Genomic DNA, 25,341 nt, shown 5'->3' with positions numbered 1-25,341 from the left:
GGAGATTACGTGGTCCCTGTGGACTGAGCCTTCTTGTGTGGCATTCACTTCATAGATGAATCCAGCTAGATGTCTAGAATGCACTGTTATTTCATTTATTTCATACACTCTGAAGAATAGTGACAGGTTCACAACCAAATTGGAAGGCTCAGAAATCAGGCCCTCAGAAACACCCTCTTCTCTGAGGTGCCACCTCCCATGGCTTATTAAAGAGGGGATGGCCTTGAAGCCTGAGCGCATTTAGGATTTGGTTAGTTTAATGCGTTGTTCTGAGGAAACAATAATGTTCATGGTTTTTTTATATTTTCAGTTTTACAGACAAGAGAAAAGATTACCACTAATTGCTACAAGTTTAAAATCAAAGATGGTTCTTTCATCACACTGCGGAGTCGGTGGTTCAGTTTCATGAACCCTTGGACCAAGGAAGTAGAATACATTGTCTCCACTAACACTGTTGTTTTGTAAGTGTCTTTCCTATTTCAGAAGCTCCCTTGCTTCAAGGAGGAATGCCTTGGGCCCCTTACCTGGGAAAGGTGGTACAGGCAACAGCCAGTATCCCATCCTTTACTGTCATCTTGCTAATATCCTGTGAAGCCTCGGCACTGGCAGAAGCCAGAAGGTAGCTAACAAAGGACACGTTTCAGTACTCAGAACTCTCAGGCCCCCAGCTGCTGGAAAGGCTCTCGGAGACAGCAGCCTTTCCTTCCCGACAAAGCAGCCAGCCTTTGAGTTCAAAGGCTCACCAGCCCATACGGGCCTTGGCGGAGGAGGGATGGGGATCTGTGCCCCCCAGGCTGGTGGCCTGAGCACTCACCGCTGCGGAATGCCGCCTCAAAGGCTGCCAGCTGCTGGGCGAGCAGGGAAGGGAAGGCCCCTCTCTGCCGCCTGCTCCCCGCATCTCCTTCCTGGTGATGTGCAACCCCCGACCCGTAGGTAGAGCTGACTGAGGGGCTGCGGTTGGTGCCCTGGGGGCCGCCTGGAGAGGAGCCTCGTGGCAGCGGCCGTGGCTGCTGCATCACCACCCCCGCGGGACCGCACCCCGCGTGCGCTAGGAAGGCCAGAGACCCGGACGCTGTCTGCTGTGTCCTCTGACAGCGAGGAGATGCACTGAGCTGCTCAGACACTTCGTTTTCTGGCCTGTCCAGGTCCAGAGTGGACACCGGACACCTTGGCCAAGGTGAAAGGTGCACAGTTCTGGGCGGGCCTGACTCATGTTTCCTTGTTGCTGGGATATTCACAGAGCCAACGTCCTGGAAGGCGGGGACCCCAGCTTCCCGCAGCTCACAGCGTCCCCCCACAGCATGGACAGCATGCTGCCCTCTGGAGAAGGTAACTATGTGCCACTGGGGCGCTGGGGCTTGCCCGTGAGGAGCTGCTTGTGGCCACCACCCCCTGCCCCCAATGTTTGGGGTCTCCGGCCACCATATTCTGTGGAACAAGGGGGGGCCTCACGGGAGTGATCACGAAGGACGCTGTCATCTCACTTTCTCTGTTGAGCTTGAAATGCTGGAAACTTGGTTTTGCCTTTCCTGAGGCTGCCTGGACCCTGGAAGCCCATGAAATGGCCGGCTCCTGGCTGTGTGCGCCTTCCTCTCACTGTGTTGCCCGGCAGCTGTGATGTGAAGGGCTCTTCCATCACGGCCACTGGCTCCTGAGGGGGGAGGGGGGTGTCGCCAGCACCACGCGGTGAGCCGTGCCAGGCCGCCACCCCGGGCACCTGACTCCTTCCTGGGCCTGCCTCTGCTTGCATGGCTTCAGTCCCCATCTCTTCATCGATGATTCCTACATCCGGTCCCTCCAGGTCTGTTCCTCCAGCTGCCTCCTGGAGTCCCAAAGGAGGCACCTATAACTCAGCATGTCCACGTCGGTTTTCAGCACAACAGCAGCCCCCTACCCCCAACCTGGTTAGTTAAGCCAGAAGCCATGACTCCACCTCTCTCCCATTATATAGAAACACGAAATCCTGCCCCTTCTATCTTTAAACCTCCCCATCACCACCTTCCCCATCTGTTACCTGGATTATTGCAGGTAATTTCCCAGCCCTAGTCTCACGCTCTCCACTCTGCGCCCCCGTCCTCCACTACAGTTTGCTCCTGTGAACTTCTCAGTAACCCCCATATGAGTCAGTCCTTTGGTTATCCCCTGTGGGTACGGCTCAGATCTGTTAGGGTGGCATCCAGGGCCCTTCCCGGTCTGACCAGTACCTGCTTCTCCGTTTCATCACTCGCTCACTCCGTCATCATCGCACCGAGTTTCTTGGTGTCGTCTCCCAAGCTGTGCCCTCCTCAGTGCTCTTGTGTACACTGGTGGCTGTGCCCGGAATGCTTTCCCTTCCTTTCCTCTCTGCCACCCTCTTTTGTGCTCCTCTCAAGACTCAGCTCAGAGTTAATCTCTTCCAGGAAATTGCACCTGGCCCCCCCGAATGCCTGGTACCGCCCTGTCAGAGTTATCACAGTGTGCTCCAGCCCTTGTCTGTCTTACGTGTCTCCCTCTTAGACTGTGAGCTCCTTGAGGGCAGGGATGCTGACTTAATTTCTGTGCCTCTGGCCTGCAGCACAGTGGTGTTCAGTAAATGTATGTGGCGTGCATGAGTAAGTAGAGGCTATATATCAACATGTCTGATCCTGGAAGGAAACGTGAGCTTTTCCCTGCTGGAATGCCCTTTCCTGAAAAGCCATGGCTCTAATGTCCTTCAGGCACAACCCTAAGGTTGAACTTCAGTGGATCATGGGAAGAACTGGTTTTAATTCAACACGAAATAGGGTCTTCTCCCTCGGTTTTCCCCTTTCCGACTCTCAGATTCCTCTGTTGTAGGTGGCCCGAAGAGGACCCACCCCACTGTTCCAGGGATTCCAGGGGGAACCAGGGCTGGGGCAGGAAAAATAGGTCGAATGATTGCTGAGGAAATCATGGAAATCCACAGGCAAGTAACACCTAACTGTTCCCTTAAACCAGTGTTTTCCACGCTGCGGCATTTTGCGCCCCTGCCGGGGATGATCTGTTGATGTCTGGAGACTGTTTTTGGTTGTCACAGCTGAGTGGGAGATTACTGCTAAACATCCAGGGGAGAGAGGACAGGGATGGTGCTTGCTAAACATTCTACAGGACGCAGGACAGCCCTCCCAACCCCTGACCCCTGAGAGAGAATTTTTCAGTCCAAAATGTCAGTAGTGTCGGGATTAAGTAGTAGTGCCTTTAAAAAGGCTAAACCCAAACAGGTCAGAGCTAAAGGGAACTCTGGGAGGCTCAACTTTTATTACTTTGTGTACGACCCAAGGAGCTTTCCAGCAGATAGATGAGCACTAACATCACAGAGCTGCAGAAACAGAGCCCTGAACTGCCATGATCTGGGCCTGACACTTCCGGTCAAAAAGCTGCCTAGGGTTAGTAATAGAGGCCAAGCTAATCAGCGCCTAATAGAAACTTGTGTGGGTGGGCCTTCTTTTCCATATGAAAGAGAAGCTCAAGTAGTTTACCTGAGTTTGAGTCCTGGGCCTCTGTTTAGGAGAGTCACTCAACTTCTTGGACTCTGTTGATTTAAACCATAAAAGGAAGGCAATTATCTGTCTCCCCCAGATTGCTCTAGGACTGTGAGAGAACTCAGAAAAGTTCCTAAAACTGACATGTGGTGTCATGTAGCGACAGAAACTGACATGTGGTGAGTGCTCAAAAATTGTTAATTAAATCTAAGTCTTTAAGAGCAGTCATTGAGTGGGAAGCAGTAATTATCAGTCCATTTGAATTTAGAGCACGGAGAGGGTGGAAACCAGGTCCTTGGGAATGCAAACTTGATGGGACATAATCAGAGGATCCCTGCTGCCACTGGATTGATCCTCTGAGGAGAACTGGAAGCTGGCCTTGTTTTCTAATTGGCCGCAGAGGGGCTCTTATCCCAGTGGGTAGCACGGTTCTGTTCCAGCCCTTCAGGAAGGACGGATGTGGCTGCTTCAGTCTGTTTCAGGAAGGAGAGGTGGGTGGGGTGGTGTGCAGTGATAATGTGGTGCTGATCAGCCACTGTGTGCATATCCAGTGCTTTGCTTGAAACCATCCAAGAATAGTATAAAACAGCCCTTGAATCTTTGCGAATTCTATTTTCTTCATGATAAAAGCAAAAACGAAGATTCCTTGGGCAGAAGCAAACGAGGAAGGGTTTGAACTTGGCTTTAGCTGAGTTTTGTGATGAAGGTGTTTGGCCGCCTCATGCGAAGAGTTGACTCATTGGAAGACTCTGATGCTGGGAGGGATTGGGGGCAGGAGGAGAAGGGGACAGAGGATGAGATGGCTGGATGGCATCACCGACTCGATGGACATGAGTTTGGGTGAACTCCCGGAGTTGGTGATGGACAGGGAGGCCTGGCGTGCTGTGATTCATGGGGTCGCAGAGTCAGACACGACTGAACTGAACTGTGTATTCCTTCTAGAAAAGACAGCCATGCGCTCCAGTGGGCATGTGAGTGGCATATTCAGGATAAAAAAAAAAATGGCAGGCCACGTGCCTGGGCAGCTTCTTTGTAGGAAAGAACCACAGAGTTGTGATGGGAGATTGCTAAGAATTCTAAGAAATGATGCTGAGAAGTTGAGACTGGAAGAAAATGTGAAGACCCTGTGCATTGTAGAGTCCTGAGCAATGTATGTTAATAAGCCTCAAAGTTGGATTGGAATAGGAAGAGATGAAGGTAAACATGCTTAACGACTCAAAATGAGGCCCGCTCTAGAGTGATAATTGTGTCCAAAAGAGAAGTCAGTAATTTAAGGACTAGATATTGAAGATGAAGTAAGTAATGATGAAAAGGCAATTCTAAGATAGGGAAACTGGGGCAATAGTGGTTCCACAGATGTAGGTGGGGAAAAAGTAGGAGACACTGAATAATTTTTTCAATACGCAATTAGTAGTCATCTGTGTGCGTGAAGAATCCCTGGTGTATAGTTGTAGCCTGCCTTTGAGGAGCTTATGGTCCAGGGGGAGAGAGAGAGAGATCTTGTTTACTCAGAAATTACAGAACTAGGCAGTTCAGCCAAGAGCCAAAAGTCTCCTGAGCAGTGGAGACCAGGGTCACCCAGCAGCTGCATTCATCCATCCATGCAGGTGCCAAGAGCCTGGTAGTCACACAACTGCCATTCAGGTCAGACTCTAGCTGTGGTGCTAGGCCAAGGTCTCCCTTACTGAGGTTCTTCAGCTTGACAAGGGTTTATGTGGATTTATAGTTCTAAGGCTTTCCCTCTGTAAACCTACTATGCTGAGAAATAAGCTAGCTGAGAAGGGCTTGAACCCGTTTTTCATCACCTGTTTCCTTAGATGGTGACGACTGCAACTGTAAGGCTAGTTTCTAGGCGTGGCTGAGCTGCCCCAGCACCCTCCGTCTCCTGAGTATTCACTAGCTAAGCAGTGTTTGTGGGTTAGAGGGTAAAGCATTTGCTGTGGAGTCTAGTCCATCTATCAGAGATAAAAGTTGGACTTCTAAAGTTCTGCTAATCCACTGTGAGATCTGGCTGTGAGGAAATTGGCCACCTACTTGAAATTCACAAATCTGAAATCCAAACCTTAATCCAAGGGGTTTGTCAGTGAGAAGCTTGCCTCCAGGATTTTCTAGATCAGGTGCCAATGGGATAAATCCAGCTTATCACCTGTAAATAAAGCTTTATTGGAACACAGCTACACCCATTCGTTTGCATATGGTCTTGGCTTTTTTTTTTTCCAGCTATAGTGAGTGGCAGAGTTCAGTAGTTGTGACAGGCCATATAGCCTACAATAATTACTCTCCTATCCTTTACTGAAGGCTTGCCAATCCCTATTCTAGATCTTCTCACCCCCATCCCTCAACACACACACACTGCACTGAAAAAAAAGGAAAGGCAATGTAACTAACTCCTCTTTTCTCTGACAGGATAAGAGGGTCATCGCCTTCCAGCTGTGGCTCCAGCCCATTGAACATCACAAGTACACCTCCCCCTGATGCCTCTTCTCCAGGAGGCAAGAAGGTAGGGCTGATGACTCTTAGACTAAGGCCCTTCTTCATGTAGAGAGCTCTTGCCCAAGTTCTGAAATACTGGGAGTATGTAATTGTGGTTGCTGAAACAAGTAGGGCCCTTTTTTCCTCCCTTGAAGTAAATGCATCTATGTTAGGTGAGGCACAAAACATACCAGTGGACCAGGGAGGCTTGCTGACATCCTTAGAGGGTTTATCCCATGTGAGCAGAGGCAGGCAGAAAGAGATCGTTGGAAGGATTGGAGAGCTGTTAGTCCATTGCATGGAAGGAGGAATTCAAGACCTCCCATGAAGGAAGGATTCACGGTTATGTAAAATTACCTAGTTCTCTGCCAGGAGTCTTCAAGGGAGAAAGTATCATTAGTGTCTAGTGCAGGCCCTGGAAACAGTGATGCCAGCGGTGCTTTGGAAGGCAAGTCATGCCTGTGCAGCTGCAGAATACTTAGGGATCTGTCTGGTTTTCTCTGATGGGACAGCATTAAGTACAAGTAGTTAGAACTGACCAGAAGACTACATTATAAATAGTCTCAGAAACCAGTAATCTGTTTTCATTTTTGGAGCTGAGAGTTTGCAAGCCTAGGCCAATGTTAATTGTAAATCATAAATCTATTTATAGTGTCTGATGTTAACATAGGTTAGGATGACCCAGAGGCCAGCATCTTGAGACATAAAGTCTTCCTTCCCCTATCTCCCAAAACATAGACACAGAGAAAGAATTTACCCAGATTGGACTCCTAAGGCACAAACTGTATCAAAAGCAGGGCATGGGTTTTCAAAACTTTGGCTTCTCAGAGGCTCAGGTTACCAGGAGCTGTGGCGCTGCCAGGTAGGGTGGGGCTTGGAAGGGGGCCAGCTGATGAGAAAGATAAGGTCAGGACTCCTGCTTCTACCAGGGTAGCTTTCTTTCTGTTTTATGATGTGTGAGTCTTCCATAAAAATTTTTATTTGGAAAAAGGTTTGAAAGCCATTAATGGGGAAGAGCACATTTGGAAGAGAGACCTGGGTTTGAAGCCTGCCTTTGCCATGTACTGGTGTGTGGCCTTGTATAATTGTTTAAGCCCTTGATTTCTCTATAATGAGGCTAATAATAGGCTAGGGCAGCCAGCATCTTTGCACATGAAGTCCTGTTATGAGAGAATATACGTGGAAGTGCCTGGTTGGTACTAACTTGAGTATTGCATCCACAGATGAAGTCTGGCCTGGGCACAAGCCCCCGCCACTGCTCATCGGCTGAGCTCTTAGCCATGTTTTGTTACACTGCTAGGTCCTTCTTCCATACTGGATCCACCATCTTAGTGTGGCATCCTCTTCTCTGAGTCTCAATTCAACTTTTAGGCACTTGACTTTCCGGTATTACCCAAGAATCCCACTATTCTGTTTGGGAAGGTCATCACTTCAGTGCTTAAATATTACTCAGAGAACTTTCAATATACAATCTCTCATTTTATCCTCACAACCTCATAGGTGGCAAAATCCAGGCTACCAAATGGAATATGACTAGCCCAGAATTTAATAAGTATGACCCTAAACTAAACTCAGGTGTCTTGACTTCTGATTCTTTTCATACCAACAACTGCCAGAGATCTGAAAGTATACTGTACATCACAGAGCCCAAGTATTTTTGAGGCATTTACAGAAAATGTTTCTTTTTCTTTGGACTTATAAAAGTGGATCTGAGAAGAAATTCTGAATGTATTCTGAGTCAGCAGCAGCAGAACTTATAAGAAGGGCATCTAAACAAGACAGAGTTTTAAAAGACAGCGTTAACTATATACCAAAGCCACGAGACTAAAGATGGGCCTGGGCTTCCAACACTTCCCAATCACTTTCAAACTGGGCAGGTCCAAAAATGAGTCATTTGGCCTGCCAGTTGTTTTAATTAAGGTCAAGTTAAAAGGGGTAAGGTTAGTGAGCCTCAGATTCCAGGGGATTCTGGACCTCCAGAGGCACCAAGGCAGGGTCAGATAAAGCCAAAGTTTCCTAAACATCATCTATGGTCTTCTGGTGGGGGTAAGGGAAGGGGGAATCTTTTCAGGGGTCTGTGTGGTCAAAAGTATTTTCTTAACAATGCTGAAAGTTTTTTCTGATTGTGCTGTTATGTGAACTGACAGTGCAAAAGCAATGTTGGATAAAACTGCTGGTGCTTTTGCAAAAGAAATTAAGCCTGTGGCACCAAACTGTACTGACAGTCACTATATTTCACCACCATATACCCGCAATAAAAAAAACAATAAATTTAAAAGCCAGTTTCATTTAAGAATGTTCTTAATAAAGTAGTAAAATAATTTTATAAAATCCTTGAGTAAATCTTTTTAATAGTTACAGAATGAGACGTGCTTAAAGCACTTATGCTGCACACAAAATATGATGGTTGAATCAAGAAAAAGCGCTTGTGCGACGGTGTAAGTTTTAAACTGAAGCAATCACTTTTTTCATAGGACACCATTTTTACTATCGCAAACTATGGTTTTTCAGACTTGGGTATTTAGCGTACATTTTCTTGAAAATGAGTGAACCTGCAACTTCAAGGAAAAACAACTGACAAGTGAGAACATTTTAGCTTTCAAGCAAAAGTTAGAATTTGGGGGAAAACTTGTGTCTGCTGCTTTGAGCTCGACTGCTTGCCAAAGCTTAAGATATTTCTGATCATAGGTAATATTAACAGTGGTGATGTTTTAACATTATACAATGAAGTGTGTCAACATCTGGAAGATCTGCATAACTCAGTAAGCCAGTATTTTCCAAATGGCCAATATATTTCAGAATCGTGTGAAGGTAAAAAAGATCCATCCTAAATACCAATATACACCAGTGGATTTTTACAGAGTACCAAAATTTCATTGATATGGTTTCAGATTCCACATTGTGCCTTATCTTTTAAGAAACCTCCACCTGCTGAGTTCTGATGTAATATCAAAGAAGAATACCTCGGTTATTTGAAAAGGCCATTAAAAGTGCCTCCTTTTTCCAACTGCCTGTTTATGAGAGGTCAGATTTTCTTCAGCTGTGTACCTCAGACAGCATACCTAAACAGACTGAATGGAGAAGCAAGTGAGAATCCAGTTAAATTCTGTTAAGCTAGACATTCAACTTGCAAAATATATGTGTGTGTATATATATATATATATAAAATGATACTTCTTTTATTTTGGAAAATCATTTTTTTATTAAAATGCTATTCATGTTCATGTGTAATAAGTTTATTGTAACTTTTAGTGGTTTTAACTTCAGATATAGTAATACTGATAAATATAGCCTATATAAACAAAAGTTCTTTGGAGTCCTTAATCATTTTTAGAGTGTAGTTTTTTTTTAACACTTTTTCAGAAAGTTGAACTGTAGAGATAAAGTTGTAATGCCATCTACTGGCAAGGCCTGAAATCACTGCCTCTCCTGAAATCTAGCTGCTACCAGTTTCCTCACCCATATCCAGATACCTCTCAGAGGTGCTTTTCTGTGAGAATCGGTCATGGGAGGGTGAAGGGGGTAGACAGTTGAGGGAAGACAGAGTTCTTCTACTGAGGAGTGGTAATAATATTTAGTATTTCTCAGTAGCCTCTCTCAGAGCTTAAACCACTGGTTACTAATGTTGGCCCCTGTGGGACAACTAATGATGATCTACTTCTCATGTTTTGTTGTTCGTTTGTGATTACTCAGAGCTGTCTCTCTTCCCAGTATAACAACCCTTTCTTACTGATTCCTCAGCAGCATCTGTTGCTATAAAGAATCTTACTCCCTAACAGGGGAGGGGCCCTGCCCACCTGAGTTCATTGAGATTTAGTCCAAGGTAATGAGTGCTCTAGGGATTTTATTCAGCCTTTAAATTGCTTGTGTGGGCTGAATCGAGTAAAGAGAATACTAGTGTGGGGGAGAGGTTTTCTGCTTACTGTGACCATTCCTAACAGTCTCTGGTATGAAACCATTCAATAAGAAACCAAAGCCACCTGAAGCTTTTTCTCCTCACCTTCCTCTTTTCAACACAATTCATTTTCTTAGTGACACTGCGTAAAATACCGATTGAAACTGTTGATGACATGAAAACTTCACTTTTGTTTGTAGATTTTAAATGGAGGGACTCCAGACATTCCTTCCAGTGGCCTACTACCAGGGCAGGCTCAGGAGAACCCAGGTTATCCATATTCTGATAGTTCTTCTATTCTTGGTAAGTAGCATTATTATTTCTATTGCAGTGAGCTTGCAAAAAACATCTGGCATGACGTCAGTTTTAAGAACAGAATGTACAAATCAGTTCTAGGTAAACTTGTTAAGAACAAAGTAAAGGTTTAAAATTTATTAAATCTTTACTTCAAAGTTAAGTTTAATGGTTGGGTTCTGGTGGGGCTATCTCTAGAATTCAAGAGAGGTTTCCGGCAGCCTGGACACAGGCTTTCTCCCAATGTGTGGAACATAATCTCTTCAGAGGCAGAGCTAATGGAGGTTTAGACAGAACCTAAAAGGGTGATCAAAAAGCATTTCAGAGGGTATTGAAAGTCACTAAGCAGTGAAGAGTTTGCTTCTCCCACTCGACCCGTCTTTTTCTCTACCTCTTTTTCTAGATCTTTTCTCTCTAATCTCTGAAAGTGAAAGTCATTCAGTTGTGTCCAACTCTTTGCGGCCCCATGGACTCTACAGTTCATGGAATTCTCTAGGCCAGAATACTGGAGTGGGTAGCCTTTTCCTTCTCCTGGGCACTTCCCAACCCAGGGATTGAACTCAGGTCTCCTGCATTGCAGGCGGATTCTTTACCCGCTCAATCACAAGGGAAGCCCAGGAATACTGGAGTGGGCAGCCTATCCCTTCTGCAGCAGATCTTCCTGACCCAGGAATCAAACCGGGGTCTCCTGCATGGTTTCCTTCTATAATTCTCTCCTTATAACTGGTTATATCAGAATATTAAAATGAGGTCAACTCATACTTTTAATTTTTATTGAATTTAAGTAGTTCCTTCTTAAAAAGTTGGGTCTTTCAGTTGAAAAACACGAGTATTAAAAAAAAAAATGGCAAAGCAGCTTTCTTGCCCTACTGTTAACTTTCTTATTAGAAGTGTACGTAGGAACTGCTTACTAAAGTTAACCCCTTACTGAAGGATCACTCACCAGTCTTTATCTCCTCCCACAGGTGAAAACCCTCACATAGGCATAGACATGATAGACAACGATCAAGGCTCAAGTAGTCCCAGTAATGATGAAGCAGCAATGGCTGTCATAATGAGCCTCTTGGAAGCAGATGCTGGACTTGGTGGCCCTGTTGACTTCAGTGACTTGCCGTGGCCACTGTAAACACCAGATGTTGCTTTGGCGACAGCTACAGTATCAAAGTGCATTACTGATGGAGTTATACAGTCTGTGAAGCTTACTGGATAAGGAGAGAACAGCTTTTATGTTCTGTCTTCATAAAAGCCATCTCAGAGCCATTGATACAAGTCAATCTTAACTATGTGTAACTTCAGAAAAAGTGGAACTAAAGCCTGCTCCAGTGTTTCCTCATCATTGATTATTGGGCTAGCTGTGGATAGCTTGCATTAATTGTATATTTTGGATTCTGTTTGTGTTGAATTTTTTAATCATTGTGCACAGAAGCATCATTGGTAGCTTTTATATGCAAATGGTCATTTCAGATGTATGGTGTTTTTACACTACAAAGAAGTTCCCCATGTGGATATTTCTTATACTAATTGTATCATAAAACCGTTTATTCTTCCTTGTAAGAATCCTTTACTATAAATATGGGTTAAAGTATAATGTATTAGTTAAATATTTTTAATAAATGTTTCCCTTGTTCTATAAATTTTGTTCACATTTCACATAATTAAGGAAAAAATGCTATAGGGCTAGATCATTGATTTTCCATGGCGGGTGTTTATGGATGATCCACACCAAAAACATTTACAGTGCCTTTCTGGTCTTCATAAAAAATTCTAGGACATACATAATTTTCCTGTGTCACTTGTTTAGCTGTACTGTAATTTTAGTTTCTGTGAGAACAAAGATATTACTGCTTAAACACAAATTTCAAGTCCTCTGAAATTACAAACTCAAGATTTGACAGAACAAACTAGCTTCTCTAATACAACTCCTCTCTACTACCAGTTGTATGGCTTCAGACATTAAGTGACCCCAGACTGAAAGCATCTAAATACTTCTGATTTCTTCTTGAACTGAGTCACAAAATATTAAAAAAAAAAAAGAAAGCAAAAACATGCATAAACAATTTGCTTGGCAGAACAGCACAGTATAATGAAGAAAACACTGAACTAGTATCAGAATTTGGGTCGGAAACTTAAGGTTACTATAGAACCTAGTAAAAGTATTTTTATCTTCGTATCAGGTTGCACTAGAAAATATTCCCTTTTCAGCTCTAATGATGTTTTGGATTTATAGTATATTTTATATAGTTAGTGGAGAATATAAGTGCCTCATCACACATGTATCAAACGAGTTCCTTGAGCTACTTCCTGGTTTCTAATTATACTGACACCAATAAAACAGGAAATCTGCAAAATACAAGATTGAAAATCTGGTCAAGATGGTTATAAAGATCAGAAACATTAAAACAATGGAATTTTATTTTGATGAAAAACGAGTTTACAATCATTTAGTAAATGAAGAGCAAACACTTCATTTTCTTATCCCATAACTTTCAAAAAAATCATTAGTAAATAAATATCTGTGAACAGATTAAGGGTAAGGCAGACCGGATAATAACCCACCTCTGATGTTCACACTCCCTGCATGTGACACTTGAAAAGGATGAAAACGGCACTGAGATAACTGATAAGATATGGTTGAATTTCATCCTCATCATTCAAATAAGCCCAGTGATACTCATTTTTTGCTCATCATGGGCAGCAAACTATACACATTTTACTGACGGAATACTTTGATAGAAGCACTTATTTAAATTATATTGTGCATCACAACTATAAAAATGGCTTGAACAGTTCCACTTAACCACCATTTATAAAGTGCAACTATATAATGTTCTACATTTTATCTGGGGTGTGATGAATATCAATCTAGACAAAGTACCCCAGCTGCCAATTTCCACCACTTCTGGAAAGATCTAGATGTGTGAAAAAGGACTGCCCCCGATACAAAGAACCAATTTCACAAACCTACTGGTAAACAAATACATTTATATAACTGGAACCTCAAGATGCTAGAGTTGTACTCATTTAAAAAACCATTCAGCTACCTTTGGTCTTTAAAAAAAGCCTACACTGCAGTATCCTAAACATCATTCTGTGCATCTCACAATGAAGAGAGTGGCCTTGCAGTGCAGGATGAGGAGAGTACAGCATCACTGTGAAGAGTAGCATGCTATGGTTTCAAGAAATATCACCATCACAGCATTGGATTCTGTGCATCAGGATCGAGGTCATTGTTGCCAGAAGGGGGATGGATGGGTAGAATATCCAGCTCATCCACTTGCGGAGTCGGATGCATGACTACCAGCTGGTCCTGGGGAATGTCTGCAGCGGCGGCAGCAAGGTTGGTGATAGATTTACTCTTCACACACTGAAAGTCTACATGCCGGCTCTTTCCTTCTTCCTTCTCCCAAGACATTCGAATAAAGGGTCTTTGGACATAGTTGTAAATCACTTCAGGGCGGCCCCCAGGCCTTTTCTTTACTTTTTCTTTGTAGGTAGGATAACCTGAAGGAGAGAAGTTTTTAAAAACAGGATGTGCATACACACACCTATGCGCACATGTGTGCGCACGCACACACACACACGCGCACACACACACACGCGCGCGCACACACACGCGCGCGCACACACGCGCGCACACACACACGCGCGCACACACACACACGCACGCACACACACACACACACACACACGTCCCCACATTCCTCATTCAATTTAACCTAAAGAGGGTTACTCTAGTTCTTGAACAAAACATAGATTAAAATAAAGAAGGAAACCAATATTCTCTTTGGTCATTAGTTCAACAGCAAGAAACTGAAATCCTACTGATATAATTCACAGAACCTCTCACCAACCACCAGAAAAACTTTCAGAGAGCATAGTGGGGCTGGGTCCCTAATACAATGGGAAGAAATCCAGTGTATCATGGGCTCTGGTTGTGCACCTTGATATCCTTGATCCCTTCCCCACACAATTATTTGGCCTCAGGGCCTGCAATTTACTGCTATATAAGCCTTCTACTTTCTTTAAACCTAAATCTCAATCTTTACATCATTTTGGGTTTTTTCTTTCCTTGTTACTGTTCAAGTGGCGAGAAGCTGTAGCGATCTCCAGCTTCACTGATTCCAGGTATTTCTGTGTCTAGGTCAACAAAGCCAATATTTTAACCTCTATATCATTTGTATGTTTAACCTCTATATCAGTTAAATGATTTAACCTCTAAATCATTTAAACTACTCTGAACAATCAAGTTCATTCAGACTGGCAATTCCAAAGTAGCATGGACCAAAAAAAAAAAAAAAGTTGCCTGTCATTTCAGTAAATAGAAATGTTGTGGCCATCAAGTCATCTGGCCCTGCAGCCCACCCCTCACCCAAGAGTGCCCCTGAGGGGAATTCAGGGTGAAAAAATATCCCTAGATAGTTAAGATGTGTATCAAAGGAATCATTTCAACAAGCCCAGACTCCTGCATTTCCCCAAAGGTAGAGCAGCACTAATATCAATACTTGAGATGTCTGCTTTTTGTGATTAGCAGTAATCTTTTGATCATTTTTTTTCTCTTGTCCCAGCAAAAATTCCTACATATCCCAGCTCCTCCCTTACCTCCTTGGAACAGTTTCTCAGGGTAATCTGAGAGGCTATATCCAAGGCTACAATTGACAGTAAGGCCATTAAATAAAACATAATTCTGAACTTCCAAGTTATGCAACACTTTTTTTCAGTAGACACAGCTTTCCCCAGTAATTATACATCTTCCTTCTCTTCAATCATAGTCACTGAAGAGCAACAACTGGTAACAACCATCCCAGTCTTGGGAACATTTCAGTCATTTACCAGTATGGCAGTTTCTCTAAAGATACACTTTCCTTAGATGCTATCACAAGTTCCTTCTCTTTCCTACTAGCATGAATTGCTAGTTTAAACCAAGCACTGGCAAACATGTTCTGTAAAGGGCCAGACAGTAAATACTTCAGGCGTGTGGGCCATATGGTCTTTATCACACCTATTCAACTATGCCATAATAAAATGAAATCAGCCACAGACAATGCATAAATTAATGAGTATGTTACAAGAAAACCTAATTTATAAAAAACAGGTAGTGAGTTGGATTTGGCCTATGGGCCACAGTTAAAATCAGAAAAAAACAAAACAAAACAAAACCTACACAGGCCTCACGTAGTCGGGTTCAATTAAGGATTCCTGCATAGGAGTTTGTTATGCACGCATCACTGGCAGCTAGTATATTTAGCCATGTGTGGAGTGTGGGTGGGTGGGTGGGTGTATGGTTGAGGTAAGGGAGGCACAGGGGCAAGCAGGGGCAACACCTTCTAAAGACCTTCTATAGAATGTCTTCTTCATTTCATACTTCCAATTACCATCTGAAGGGCAGCTCTAGAGGTCAGAATGGTTTCCCTTTCTCTATTCCCTTGTCCCTGATTGCTCCAGAACTATTAGAAAGTCTTTAAATTCCCATCGCATTGTATTCCAATCTCTTCTCCACACTGAATCACCACTTTTTTTTTTTCTTAACACAAGTATAATCATATTACATCCTTGCTTTAGAACTACCAATGGTTTCTTCATGCTTAAAGGGGAAGGTCCATATTCCTTAGCACACTGTATCAGGCTTTTTTAAACACAGTTCCAACCCACTCGTTATCAGTTCAAATACCTGCTAGGGGCCTGCTGAAGTAATTCCCCCTCCAGTTATAGTCTCTTTAGCTTTGAAACCAATCAGCTAAAACTCACTGTTTGCAAAATGACAGAAGAGGACATATACTGGTGAAGCTAATGTGCCCTCTTTTTAAATCCCAAACTTCCTCCCCTCCCCTTCCTGCAAAGACCTCATTTCTGGTCATTCTTCCCTGTATGTCTCAGGAGTCCCTCATCATCATCTCCAACAACTCATCTGATCACAGATCTGAATACCGTAATCTTTGTTATCACCATCACAAACACAGAAAGTACTATGTGCTAGGCCCTATTTAAAGTGTTCTTCATGGATTAACTCATTCTACACTCACAGTAACCCTATAAAGTATGTATTAATACTCTCATTTTAGATGAGAAAACAAAGGCAAAAAAAAGTAAAGTGCCTTGTCCAAGGTCATACAGCTATTAAATCATAGGCTTTGAACACAAGCAATCTGACTCCAGAACTCATTACTCATTACTCTAGGCCAAGGAAGATATTTTGTTTTTAGTACGGGCACTTTAAAATAAAAGAAGGATCTGAGGGTAGCATCTATAAAAATTCATTTAAATCACAAGGTAAAAAGCAATCTAAAAAGTTTGCATTTAAGTAAGATGAAGTACATGGACATTCAATTCAATTTGAAAATAAGCTATTATCATACCTTAAGACACCTTAAAGACATATAGTAATTGTGATCACAGCCCAACAGAACTAAAATCTAATACTTTTCGAAAATTCATGTAAAAAGAGTGGTGCTGGTAGTTTAGTTGCTAAGTCGTGTCTGAGTCTTGTGACCCATGGACTGTAGCCCGCCGGGCTCCTCTGACCATAGGATTTTCTAGGTAAAATCTTGGAAAATTAGTGGCTAAACCACCACCACCAGTTTTTACATGAATTTTCAAAAAAGTACTAGATTTTAGTTCTGTTGGGCTAGATCACAATTACTATTAGGCAAAGAGTCCTGTCATCTCTTACGGGAGTATACACACGTGTGCCAAACACACTACACGGGCTTAGTGAAAAATGCGTTAAGTAGAGTGATGGCAGAAAAGACAAATTCATATTTCTATACTGGTAGAGAATCTTATAGAATAAATACTAATTTTTAAGAGCCTTCTATTTCTCTTCTCAGATAAAGAAAGCTGACTTTTGTTATTTGTTTACTGCATGAGCATTCAGTAATCATTTGTCTGAAATTTTCTCAAAATATTCAAAATATAATCTCAATGGGATCCAGCTTTTTAAACCTTGCTGGTTCCAAAAGATAATTAATTTTTTAAAAAGTGAAAATGTCTTACCTTCTATTCCCAGTCTAATCTTCTTAAGACCCCTCTCCTTCAAAACCGATTTGGCCACATCTCTGTTTTCAATGTACTTGAAAAATCTATATAATTTTGTGCTATAAATAACTGGAAACAAAGAGACAAAAATATTTTCTTATTAAAATCAAAGTACTTAGAGATGACTCAAGCTTATTTATCTTGATCATCAAAGGGGCCTGACAACCCTAAAAGCCCAAATAATGGATGCAGTGATGCCAAAGGATGACTAGCCAACATGACAGGACAATTCAGTACAGTTAATATAGAAGCAAATGTCTACATAAGATGAAACAAGAAAAGCTTTAATAACCAATCAGGTAACCCAATCCATAGGAAGACTCTCCTTCTGAAAGATATATCATACACAGACTTACTGGAATGGGGTCTGCCCCAATTTCTTCAAATAAAGAGAATCAAAAAAAGGTATCAGTATCACATCATTATCAAGCAGGCAAAGTAAAAGACTTTGCTAGGATGCCTACAAGGCCTCATCTGGAGGGGAAAAAACTGCTTTGTCAGAAAGTACAAAATGGATACATCTTACATTTCATGGATTGAGCAACTATTAATAATTCCCCCAAAAGGCAAAGACCCTCCCCACAAATTGTCTTCCATTCAGGCGAACAGCCCCATTTAATACTGATGTTAAAAATGGCAGATTCGAGCATGTTCTGCCTAGGTTAGTCTGTTTAGAGCAAACTGGTTTTGCAAAGGACAGACACTCCACTGACAACATGTTGAGTCTTCCAAATGTGCTGGGCACTTCAGGGAGTTAGACTGATGGACCTTCCTCGCCTTCTCTCTTTCAGGTGGAGTTATCTCCCTTAAAAGGTGAACTGCAAAGGTTTTTTCAAAAAAAGAAAAACACACTCACAAACCAAACATGCTGGTTTAAGAGCCAATAAAAGGAAAAAACGTACACAGAAGCTATTCATGGGGTAAAAGTTGTGATTATTACTATATCTTTAAGATCACTGATATTTTAAGATAAAGACTTTTTTGACATTTCAGAATGGGTAGTGTATGTCACTCTTAGGAAAATCAGCCTGAAGAAATAGGCTATCTCTTATCTCCTCAAATGTTATCTTCTTTAGGTTGGAACATCTTAGCATAAAATGATACATATTTAGACAAATTAAATGTTTCCAGTCCTTTTAAACTTCAAAGTTCAAGAAAAGAAACAAAAAAACAAACCAAAAAAACACTGAAATGAAAAGCTCAATAACTAAAAAGGAAAAGCCAGGTCTAATATTATTCCTCTATCACTATGTCACTCTGTGCTCTATGGTTGGCCCTCCTCTCTTGAAGTCAAACTTTCTGAAAACTAAAGCTCAACTTTTTTGTTCCACATATTATAGAAAACCATGGACAGCAAAAAGCCTAGGAATGAGGAAACAGCAACATTTTATTACTGCAACTGTCCACAAAAGAATCACAGTACTCATTCAAGTGTTATCATGCAAAGGAAACATCTCAAATGTAAATTCTGAAAACTACTACCATACTCTGTGTTGAAATAATCATCTGAAAATCTTTGGAATTAAAATTAAAAAAGCATACCACTTGAAAGTCTGCTTTATTTTTAGAAAAGGGTAAATAAAATGGAAAAACCAGAGCTTAAAGGGTGCTAATACTTCATATAAATCCTGTTCTTGAATCATTCTTTTACCTGTAATTTTTTCTCAATCTATGGAACTGTTCAAAAATACCATATTGGGCTCACCAAAAAACAAACATTCAAACAAACAAAATCAATATGAGATATACTTTCTAACAGAAAAAAAAAAAATCAAAGGTTCTAATTAGAAGTTTAGAAGTACAGTAAGAAAAAAGTCACTTCTGCTCAAGTTGTGCTGTTTTGACCAAAAATACCTAAAGTTCCACAAAGCTTTCAGAAGGGTCATTTATTCTCCAAGAACACATGTGACATTAAAAAAAAGGAAAGTCATCCTTGTTATCAGTGAGTTGAAGCTTCTTATTTTATATACAAATAAAAATTCATCTCTATAAGAAACAGCTTTATTTTTCATTATCTACTATTCCAGGATCTATTTCTCTTGGATGCTTCTAAATGCCAAAAAACAACAACAACAAAAAAAACTAAGGTCTGGATACTCAACAAAGAGCAAACCATTTCTGTGCATGACATGGGTGAATACACTTTTTCTGTAAAGGGCCGTGTAGTAAATACTTTGGGCTTTGCTAGCCATGCGGTCTTCATTCCAACTACTCATCTCAGCTATTGTAGCGCAAAAGCAGCCATAGACAATACATGAAATTTAATTCATAAAAACAGGCAAAAGGCTGGATTTGGCCCACAGGCTGTAGTTTGTCCACTCCTGCTATAAGAAAGAGTTCAGAAAACTTTCTTTATAAAAACTGTCCTTTAATCAATATTATGAACAATAAAGAGAAAAGCTGTGGTGATTTAAGAGAGAGAAAATATACCACAGTACATACTTTGTGAATATTCTTCCCCCATCTGTGGTGGATACTCTTCATCCCAATCAACAACATCATCGTCTGTAAGCACCACGATGTGGCATTCACGTTCCCCACTCTGGGCACTGGCTACCATGAGAGGCAGGATCATTTCTTCCAAGTAAAATTCAAACTGTCTGCGAGCACCATCATTTGACAACTCATGCATTAGGGCACCTGAAATAAAACCCACACAAATAACTTCGCTTTAGGGGTGACTGGTAAGTAAAAGAAGAGCAGAAAGAACCAACACAGAAACAAAACACCACATTAGTTCAGCATCTACTTCGGGACCCTGTAGATAATACAATGGTTATTCTTTAGTCACTAAAACTTTTCTCAGCAAGAGTTCCTATGGAACTGCAGAATGTTATAGCAAGAAGGGCCAATTAAAGTCATCCAACAAAAGCCTCTTCACTTTACACATCATGAAGCAATCTGCCTAAGGTTACAAAACTAATTTTCAAAATCAGAATTAAATCCACTCTCTGCGACTCTATTCTCAGTCCAGGTTATTTTTCACTACATCATTTTGTCTTCAATCAATGTATGTGGTTATATTTTAAAGTATATTCTAAGGATATTTTTGCAGATTATCCATATGAAATAAAATAGTCCCCACAGTCCACTTCCCACATTTTCTTTCTCAGAAAATTATTTACAATCAACATTGATATTACTGTGTAGGAAGCAGAGTGAGATGAAAAGGGTCACTTGACTTGGGAATAAGGATGGCAAAAGATCAAGCAAAATACAGCATGGTACAGGAATTACCACTGGAGAAGGAAATGGCACCCCACTCCAGTATTCTTGTCTGGAAAATCCCATGGACAGAGGAGTCTGGCAGGCTACAGTTCATGGGGTTGCAAGAGTCAGACACGACTGAGCACACAGGAATCACATAGCTATGTGACCCTAGAACTGAGAGGAATGAAAGATACACTTCACCTGACCTTTCTTCTAAAGTAACAAACAACTTTAACTTTCCAAATACACAGTCACAAACTCACCTGCACCAACCTGCTGCTGCTGCTGCTGCTGCTAAGTCGCTTCAGTCGTGTCTGACTCTGTGTGACCCCATAGACGGCAGCCCACCAGGCTCCCCAGTCCCTGGGATTCTCCAGGCAAGAACACTGGAGTGGGTCCTAATCATTTTTATTTTATTCCTATTTCATGGGCAACATCCGATTTCTTAGCTAAGGATCTGTTACCTCAGGAACTTCCAGGAGAGTGAGAGAAGACACTAAAACTCAAATCTATAGTCTCCCAAATCAGAGCTTTTTTCCTTTCTACAACATGTTACTTAGTAACTATTAATATAATAATTAAATAATTAACTATGTTATTATTATTTAGCCATGTCTCTCTCTAGGCTGCATATTTCCATTATGATTTTTTTTAATTCCCTTTATAGGTAAATTCTTATACATATAAATACATTCTCTTATATAGTCTTCAAATGACCTCTGGATTGTTAAAGAAAATGAATATCTTTAAAAAAAAATTTTACTGAAGTAAAAAATATTTTACTGATTTACAATGTTAACTTCTGCTGTATAGCAAAATGATTTAGTTATACATATAATGTTTTTCAAATTCTTTTCCATTATATCACAGAATATTGAATACAGTTGCCTCTGCTATACAGTGAGTGAGTGAAATTGCTCAGTCATGTCTGACTCTTTGTGACCCCGTGGACTGTAGCCTACCAGGCTTCTCCATCCATGGGATTCTCCAGGCAAGAGTACTGGAGTGGGTTACCATCTCCTTCTCCAGGGGATCTTCCTGACCCAGGGATCGAACCCGGGTCTCCCGCTTTGGAGGCAGACGCTTTAACCTCTGAGCCACCAGGGAAGCCCGTGCTATACAGTAGTTCTTTCTTATTTATCTATCCTGTATGTATGTGTATGTGTGTATATATTAGTTTGTATCTACTAATCCCAAATTCCCAATCCTTCCTTCCCTACCCCTCTCCCCCCTGACAACCACAAGTCTGTTCTCTATGTCTTGAGTCTGCTTCTGTGTCATAGGTATGTTTGTGTCCTATTTTAGATTCTACAAATAAGTGAAATCATTATGGTATTTGTCTTCAACTTACTTACTTCACTTCGTATAATAATCTGTAGGTTCATCCATGTTGCTGTAAATGGCATTATTTCATTCTTTTTATAGCTAAGTAATATTCCATTGTGTGTTTATATGCTCACAAGAACACACAAACCGTATCTTCTTTATCCACTGTTGTCTACTGATAGACATTTAGATTGTTTCCATGTTTTGGCTATCATAAACAGTGCTGCTATGAACATGGGGTACCTGGATCTTTTCAAATTACAGTTTTGTCTGGATATATGCCCTGGAGTGGGACTGCTGGATCATATGGCAACTCTGCTTTCAGTGTTTTGAGGACCCTCCATACTGCTCTCCGTACTAACTACACCAATTTACATTCCTACCAACACTGTTAAGAGGGTCTCCTTTTCTCTATAGCCTCTCCAGCATTTATTATTTATAGACTTTAAAGATGGCCATTCTGACCAGTGTGAGGTCATTATAGTTTGATTTGCATTTCTCTAATAAACACTCTCATCACTAAGATTTGGTATCATTATCCCTGGTTTTCTTTCTCCTTTCTGGCTGCTGTTCTTCAGTCACCTTTTTCAATTTTTTCTCCTCTAGCTGGCCATTCAGTTCAGTTGCTCAGTCTTGTCCAACTCTTTGTGACCCCATGGACTGCAGCACACCAGGCTTCCGTGTCCATCACCAACTCCCAGACCTTGCTCAAACCCATGTCCATCGAGTCAGTGATGCCATCCAACCATCTCCTCCTTTGTCATCCCCTTCACCTCTTGCCTTAGATGTTTTCCAGCATCAGGGTCTTTTCCAGTGAGTCAGTTCTTCATATCAGGTGGCCAAAGTATTGGAGCTTCAGCATCAGTCCTTCCAATGAATATTCAGGACTGATTTCCTTTAGGAAATTATCTAAATATTTTCTAAATATTTAGGTTAAATATTTCCTAAATATTTAGCTGGCCATTATATATTGATATTTCAGAGGGAAGTTCTAGGTTCTTTATTTTCTCTCACCTTAAGCTGACAATTCTCAAATTTATTCTACTAATTCTGCCTGCTATATTCCAGATGCATTGTATTCAACTGCCTCCTGAAATCTCCACTAGGACGCCCTTTCACAGGCATCTCAAACTCAATATATTCCAAATTGAACTTAGTCATTTCAGTCTCTCTCTCTGCAGTTTTCCAAATGAGTAAATGGCATCACCAAGCACTCAAGTTCTCAGAACCATCTCAGATGAGTATTAGTCATATGACAGTCTTGTAAATATTTGTAAAATAAATGAATATTTGATTCCTCTTTCATCTCTTAACCATTCCTCAAGCCCTATTAAGTCCACCTCTTAAATACATCTTGAACTGTGCTATTTCTTTCTCTGAAAGATGCTATTTTCCAAAGACAGCTAAAAAGTTTCTCACGCCACATACTTTTCTGCAATGGGACTTTGATATTTCCTCCCAGTAGGAGAAGTCCAATTCCTCTCCCCTTCAATTTAGGCTGGTTATACTGACTTGCTTGTAACTAGGGGAGCACAGCAGAGGTGATGGGTACATGACCTGTGGTTCTGCCTTGGTCTTGGGAATGCTTGCTCTTCAGATGCTTCCTCTCTGATCCAGTCTCCAGGCTTCAGGAAGCCCAACCCACATGAAGAGGTCACATGTAGATACTCTGTTTGACAATCCTCACTGAACCCAGCCTTACAGCTGTTTCACTGTAAAACTCACCAGCTGCTTTTGCCTTCATTTTCTCCACAGTAGCCCCAAAAATACAAATAGACGTCTCTAGTTTAAACCTTTCATGGCTTGTGCTATCTCAGAAAAAAGTCCCAAATCCTCAACCTGGTCCTTAAGCCTGTTATGTGAAAAAGGAGGTTATAGATCAGTGTCTACAATACTTTAAAAAAATTTTTTTCTTTAAATACTATCGATAGTATTTAAAGAAAAATACTTTAAATTCTGATGACTCCCACATATAAATACCTAGTCCACATTTCTCTCTTTAGACATGTATACCCAATGTTCTGCTCAGCATTTCCACTTGAATGTCTAACAGGTATTTCAAACTTATGTCCAAAGCCAAGCTTTTAAGTATTTGCCCCCATGAAGTCTTCCCCCATTTCAATCAATGGTTAACTCCACACTGCTAGATAGTTTAAGTACTATTCTCTCTTTTCAGCCTCATATTCAAATCAACAAGTAAATCCTTACAACTCTACCATCCAATATATTCAGAATTTGTTTATTTCGCATTGCTTCCACCTTAATTTAAGCCACCATCATCTCTTACCTAAATTATGGTAACAGTTTCCTAATTCCCTCTTTGTGTCTACCTTAGTTCCCCCTGCAGTCCATCTCCAAACCAAGAGCCAAGAGTGGTTCTTTTAAAATATATATCACATCAGGAATACATCACTGCATGACTCTAATTAGTGAATTCTGTGTGAACAGTGTGCCCATGAAATGTAAAACATGGCATCCTTACAGATCATATCACTTCTCTGTTAAAAGCCTTTGATGGCTTCCTATCTCACTCAGTAAAGTCAGAAGATAAAGGCCCTGTGAAACCTCATTTCCCACTACTGACACCCTCACTCACTCTACTCCAACTCCTCTTTGCTGCTCTCGAACTTACCAGGCAAACTGCTTCGACACTTGCTCTCATTGTTAACTTCTGCTTGAAATTTACTTCAATTTTCCTCTGCAATGAAGGCCTCTCAAACTACTCTTTATCCCTTTACCTTTCATCTCCCTCCTCAGCACATATCACTATCTAACATATCATATGTTATTTGTTCATGTTACTTGCTTACCTCGTCTGTTGGCTGTGTCCCCCGAAAGAGTGAAAGTTCCATTAGAACAGGAAGTTTTGCCTGGTTTGTTCCTGCTGCATCCCCCAAACTTAGCACAGGACTTGGTACAGAATGAAAAGTTAATAAAACACTTAACTAGTTTTGTTTTCTCCCTATCCTCTGGCCTTATGTCTCATCACTCAAACACTATCTCTTCCAATCTAGCCATACTTCCCTTCTTCCAGGACCTTAAGCATGTCATATTCCTTCAAACCTGAAAGCCTCTGCAAATACCATTTCTGCTGCCTGGAGACTTTATCACTCTCTTCCCCATTCCCTTAAGTCTCAGCTTTAATGTCACCGATTCAGATAATGATCTTCCATAGCCCCTTTACCATAGTATTCTGTGGTAATTCTGTCATAGTATCTCACTTCTTTACTCTATTTTCACAGCTTTTCATTACTTCTTGAATGCCTGTCTTCCCCGCTAAACTGTAAACTCCATAAATACAGGGACAAAGTCTTTCTTGTTCATCACTATATGTACTATATGAAACTCACTGAAAGCCTGATTAAAAAGGGAAAAAAGTTATAGAAGTTAAATAGTACACTAGAAACATAAAACTGGTACACAGGAATTAGAGATAAAGAGCTGGAAAACTACGGTGTATAGGTAATATTTGAAGTTCCAGTGATGAACGGCATTACTTAGATTTAAGTGCATAGATTCTGTAAGAGCGAAGGCAGCTGAAGACAAAACTGTTGGCAAGGAACACATTCAAGGTATAAATGATCAGGAAGCAGGTGAGAAACAAAATTAGCAGAAGATCTAAAGAAGGATGTC

General features: G+C 41.3%; 2 protein-coding genes across 15 annotated transcripts in view; one reads left to right on the top strand and one right to left on the bottom strand.

Moving 5' to 3' along the window:
* The window catches only part of ARNTL (aryl hydrocarbon receptor nuclear translocator like), a 108,233-nt gene extending 96,459 nt beyond the window's left edge, over nucleotides 1-11,774 (top strand). For all 5 annotated transcript variants that reach the window (XM_040258325.1, XM_040258321.1, XM_040258324.1 and 2 more), the window contains 6 exons: nucleotides 311-461; nucleotides 1,241-1,329; nucleotides 2,815-2,923; nucleotides 5,886-5,979; nucleotides 10,047-10,149; nucleotides 11,106-11,774. In XM_040258325.1, the coding sequence (XP_040114259.1) occupies nucleotides 311-461; nucleotides 1,241-1,329; nucleotides 2,815-2,923; nucleotides 5,886-5,979; nucleotides 10,047-10,149; nucleotides 11,106-11,266 (707 nt within the window). In that variant the 3' untranslated portion in view covers nucleotides 11,267-11,774. The remainder of the gene's footprint in view (nucleotides 1-310; nucleotides 462-1,240; nucleotides 1,330-2,814; nucleotides 2,924-5,885; nucleotides 5,980-10,046; nucleotides 10,150-11,105) is intronic.
* A 745-nt stretch (nucleotides 11,775-12,519) lies between these two features.
* BTBD10 (BTB domain containing 10) overlaps nucleotides 12,520-25,341 on the bottom strand; it is a 77,232-nt gene continuing 64,410 nt past the window's right edge. For 4 of the 10 annotated variants that reach the window (XM_040258326.1, XM_040258328.1, XM_040258329.1 and 1 more), the window contains 4 exons: nucleotides 19,615-19,812; nucleotides 17,886-17,990; nucleotides 17,131-17,241; nucleotides 12,535-13,641 (listed from right to left, as the gene is read on the bottom strand). In XM_040258326.1, the coding sequence (XP_040114260.1) occupies nucleotides 13,331-13,641; nucleotides 17,131-17,241; nucleotides 17,886-17,990; nucleotides 19,615-19,812 (725 nt within the window). In that variant the 3' untranslated portion in view covers nucleotides 12,535-13,330. Of the gene's footprint in view, nucleotides 13,642-17,130; nucleotides 17,242-17,885; nucleotides 17,991-19,614; nucleotides 19,813-25,341 lie in introns of all 10 variants that reach the window. The other 6 variants (XM_040258332.1, XM_040258333.1, XM_040258334.1 and 3 more) reach the window with 4 other exon arrangements.

The sequence above is a fragment of the Oryx dammah genome, unplaced genomic scaffold, assembly GCF_014754425.2.
Source record: "Oryx dammah isolate SB20612 unplaced genomic scaffold, SCBI_Odam_1.1 HiC_scaffold_17, whole genome shotgun sequence".
NCBI classification, from domain to species: Eukaryota; Metazoa; Chordata; class Mammalia; order Artiodactyla; family Bovidae; genus Oryx; species Oryx dammah.
This window is presented reverse-complemented; position numbering and strand designations above follow the sequence as displayed.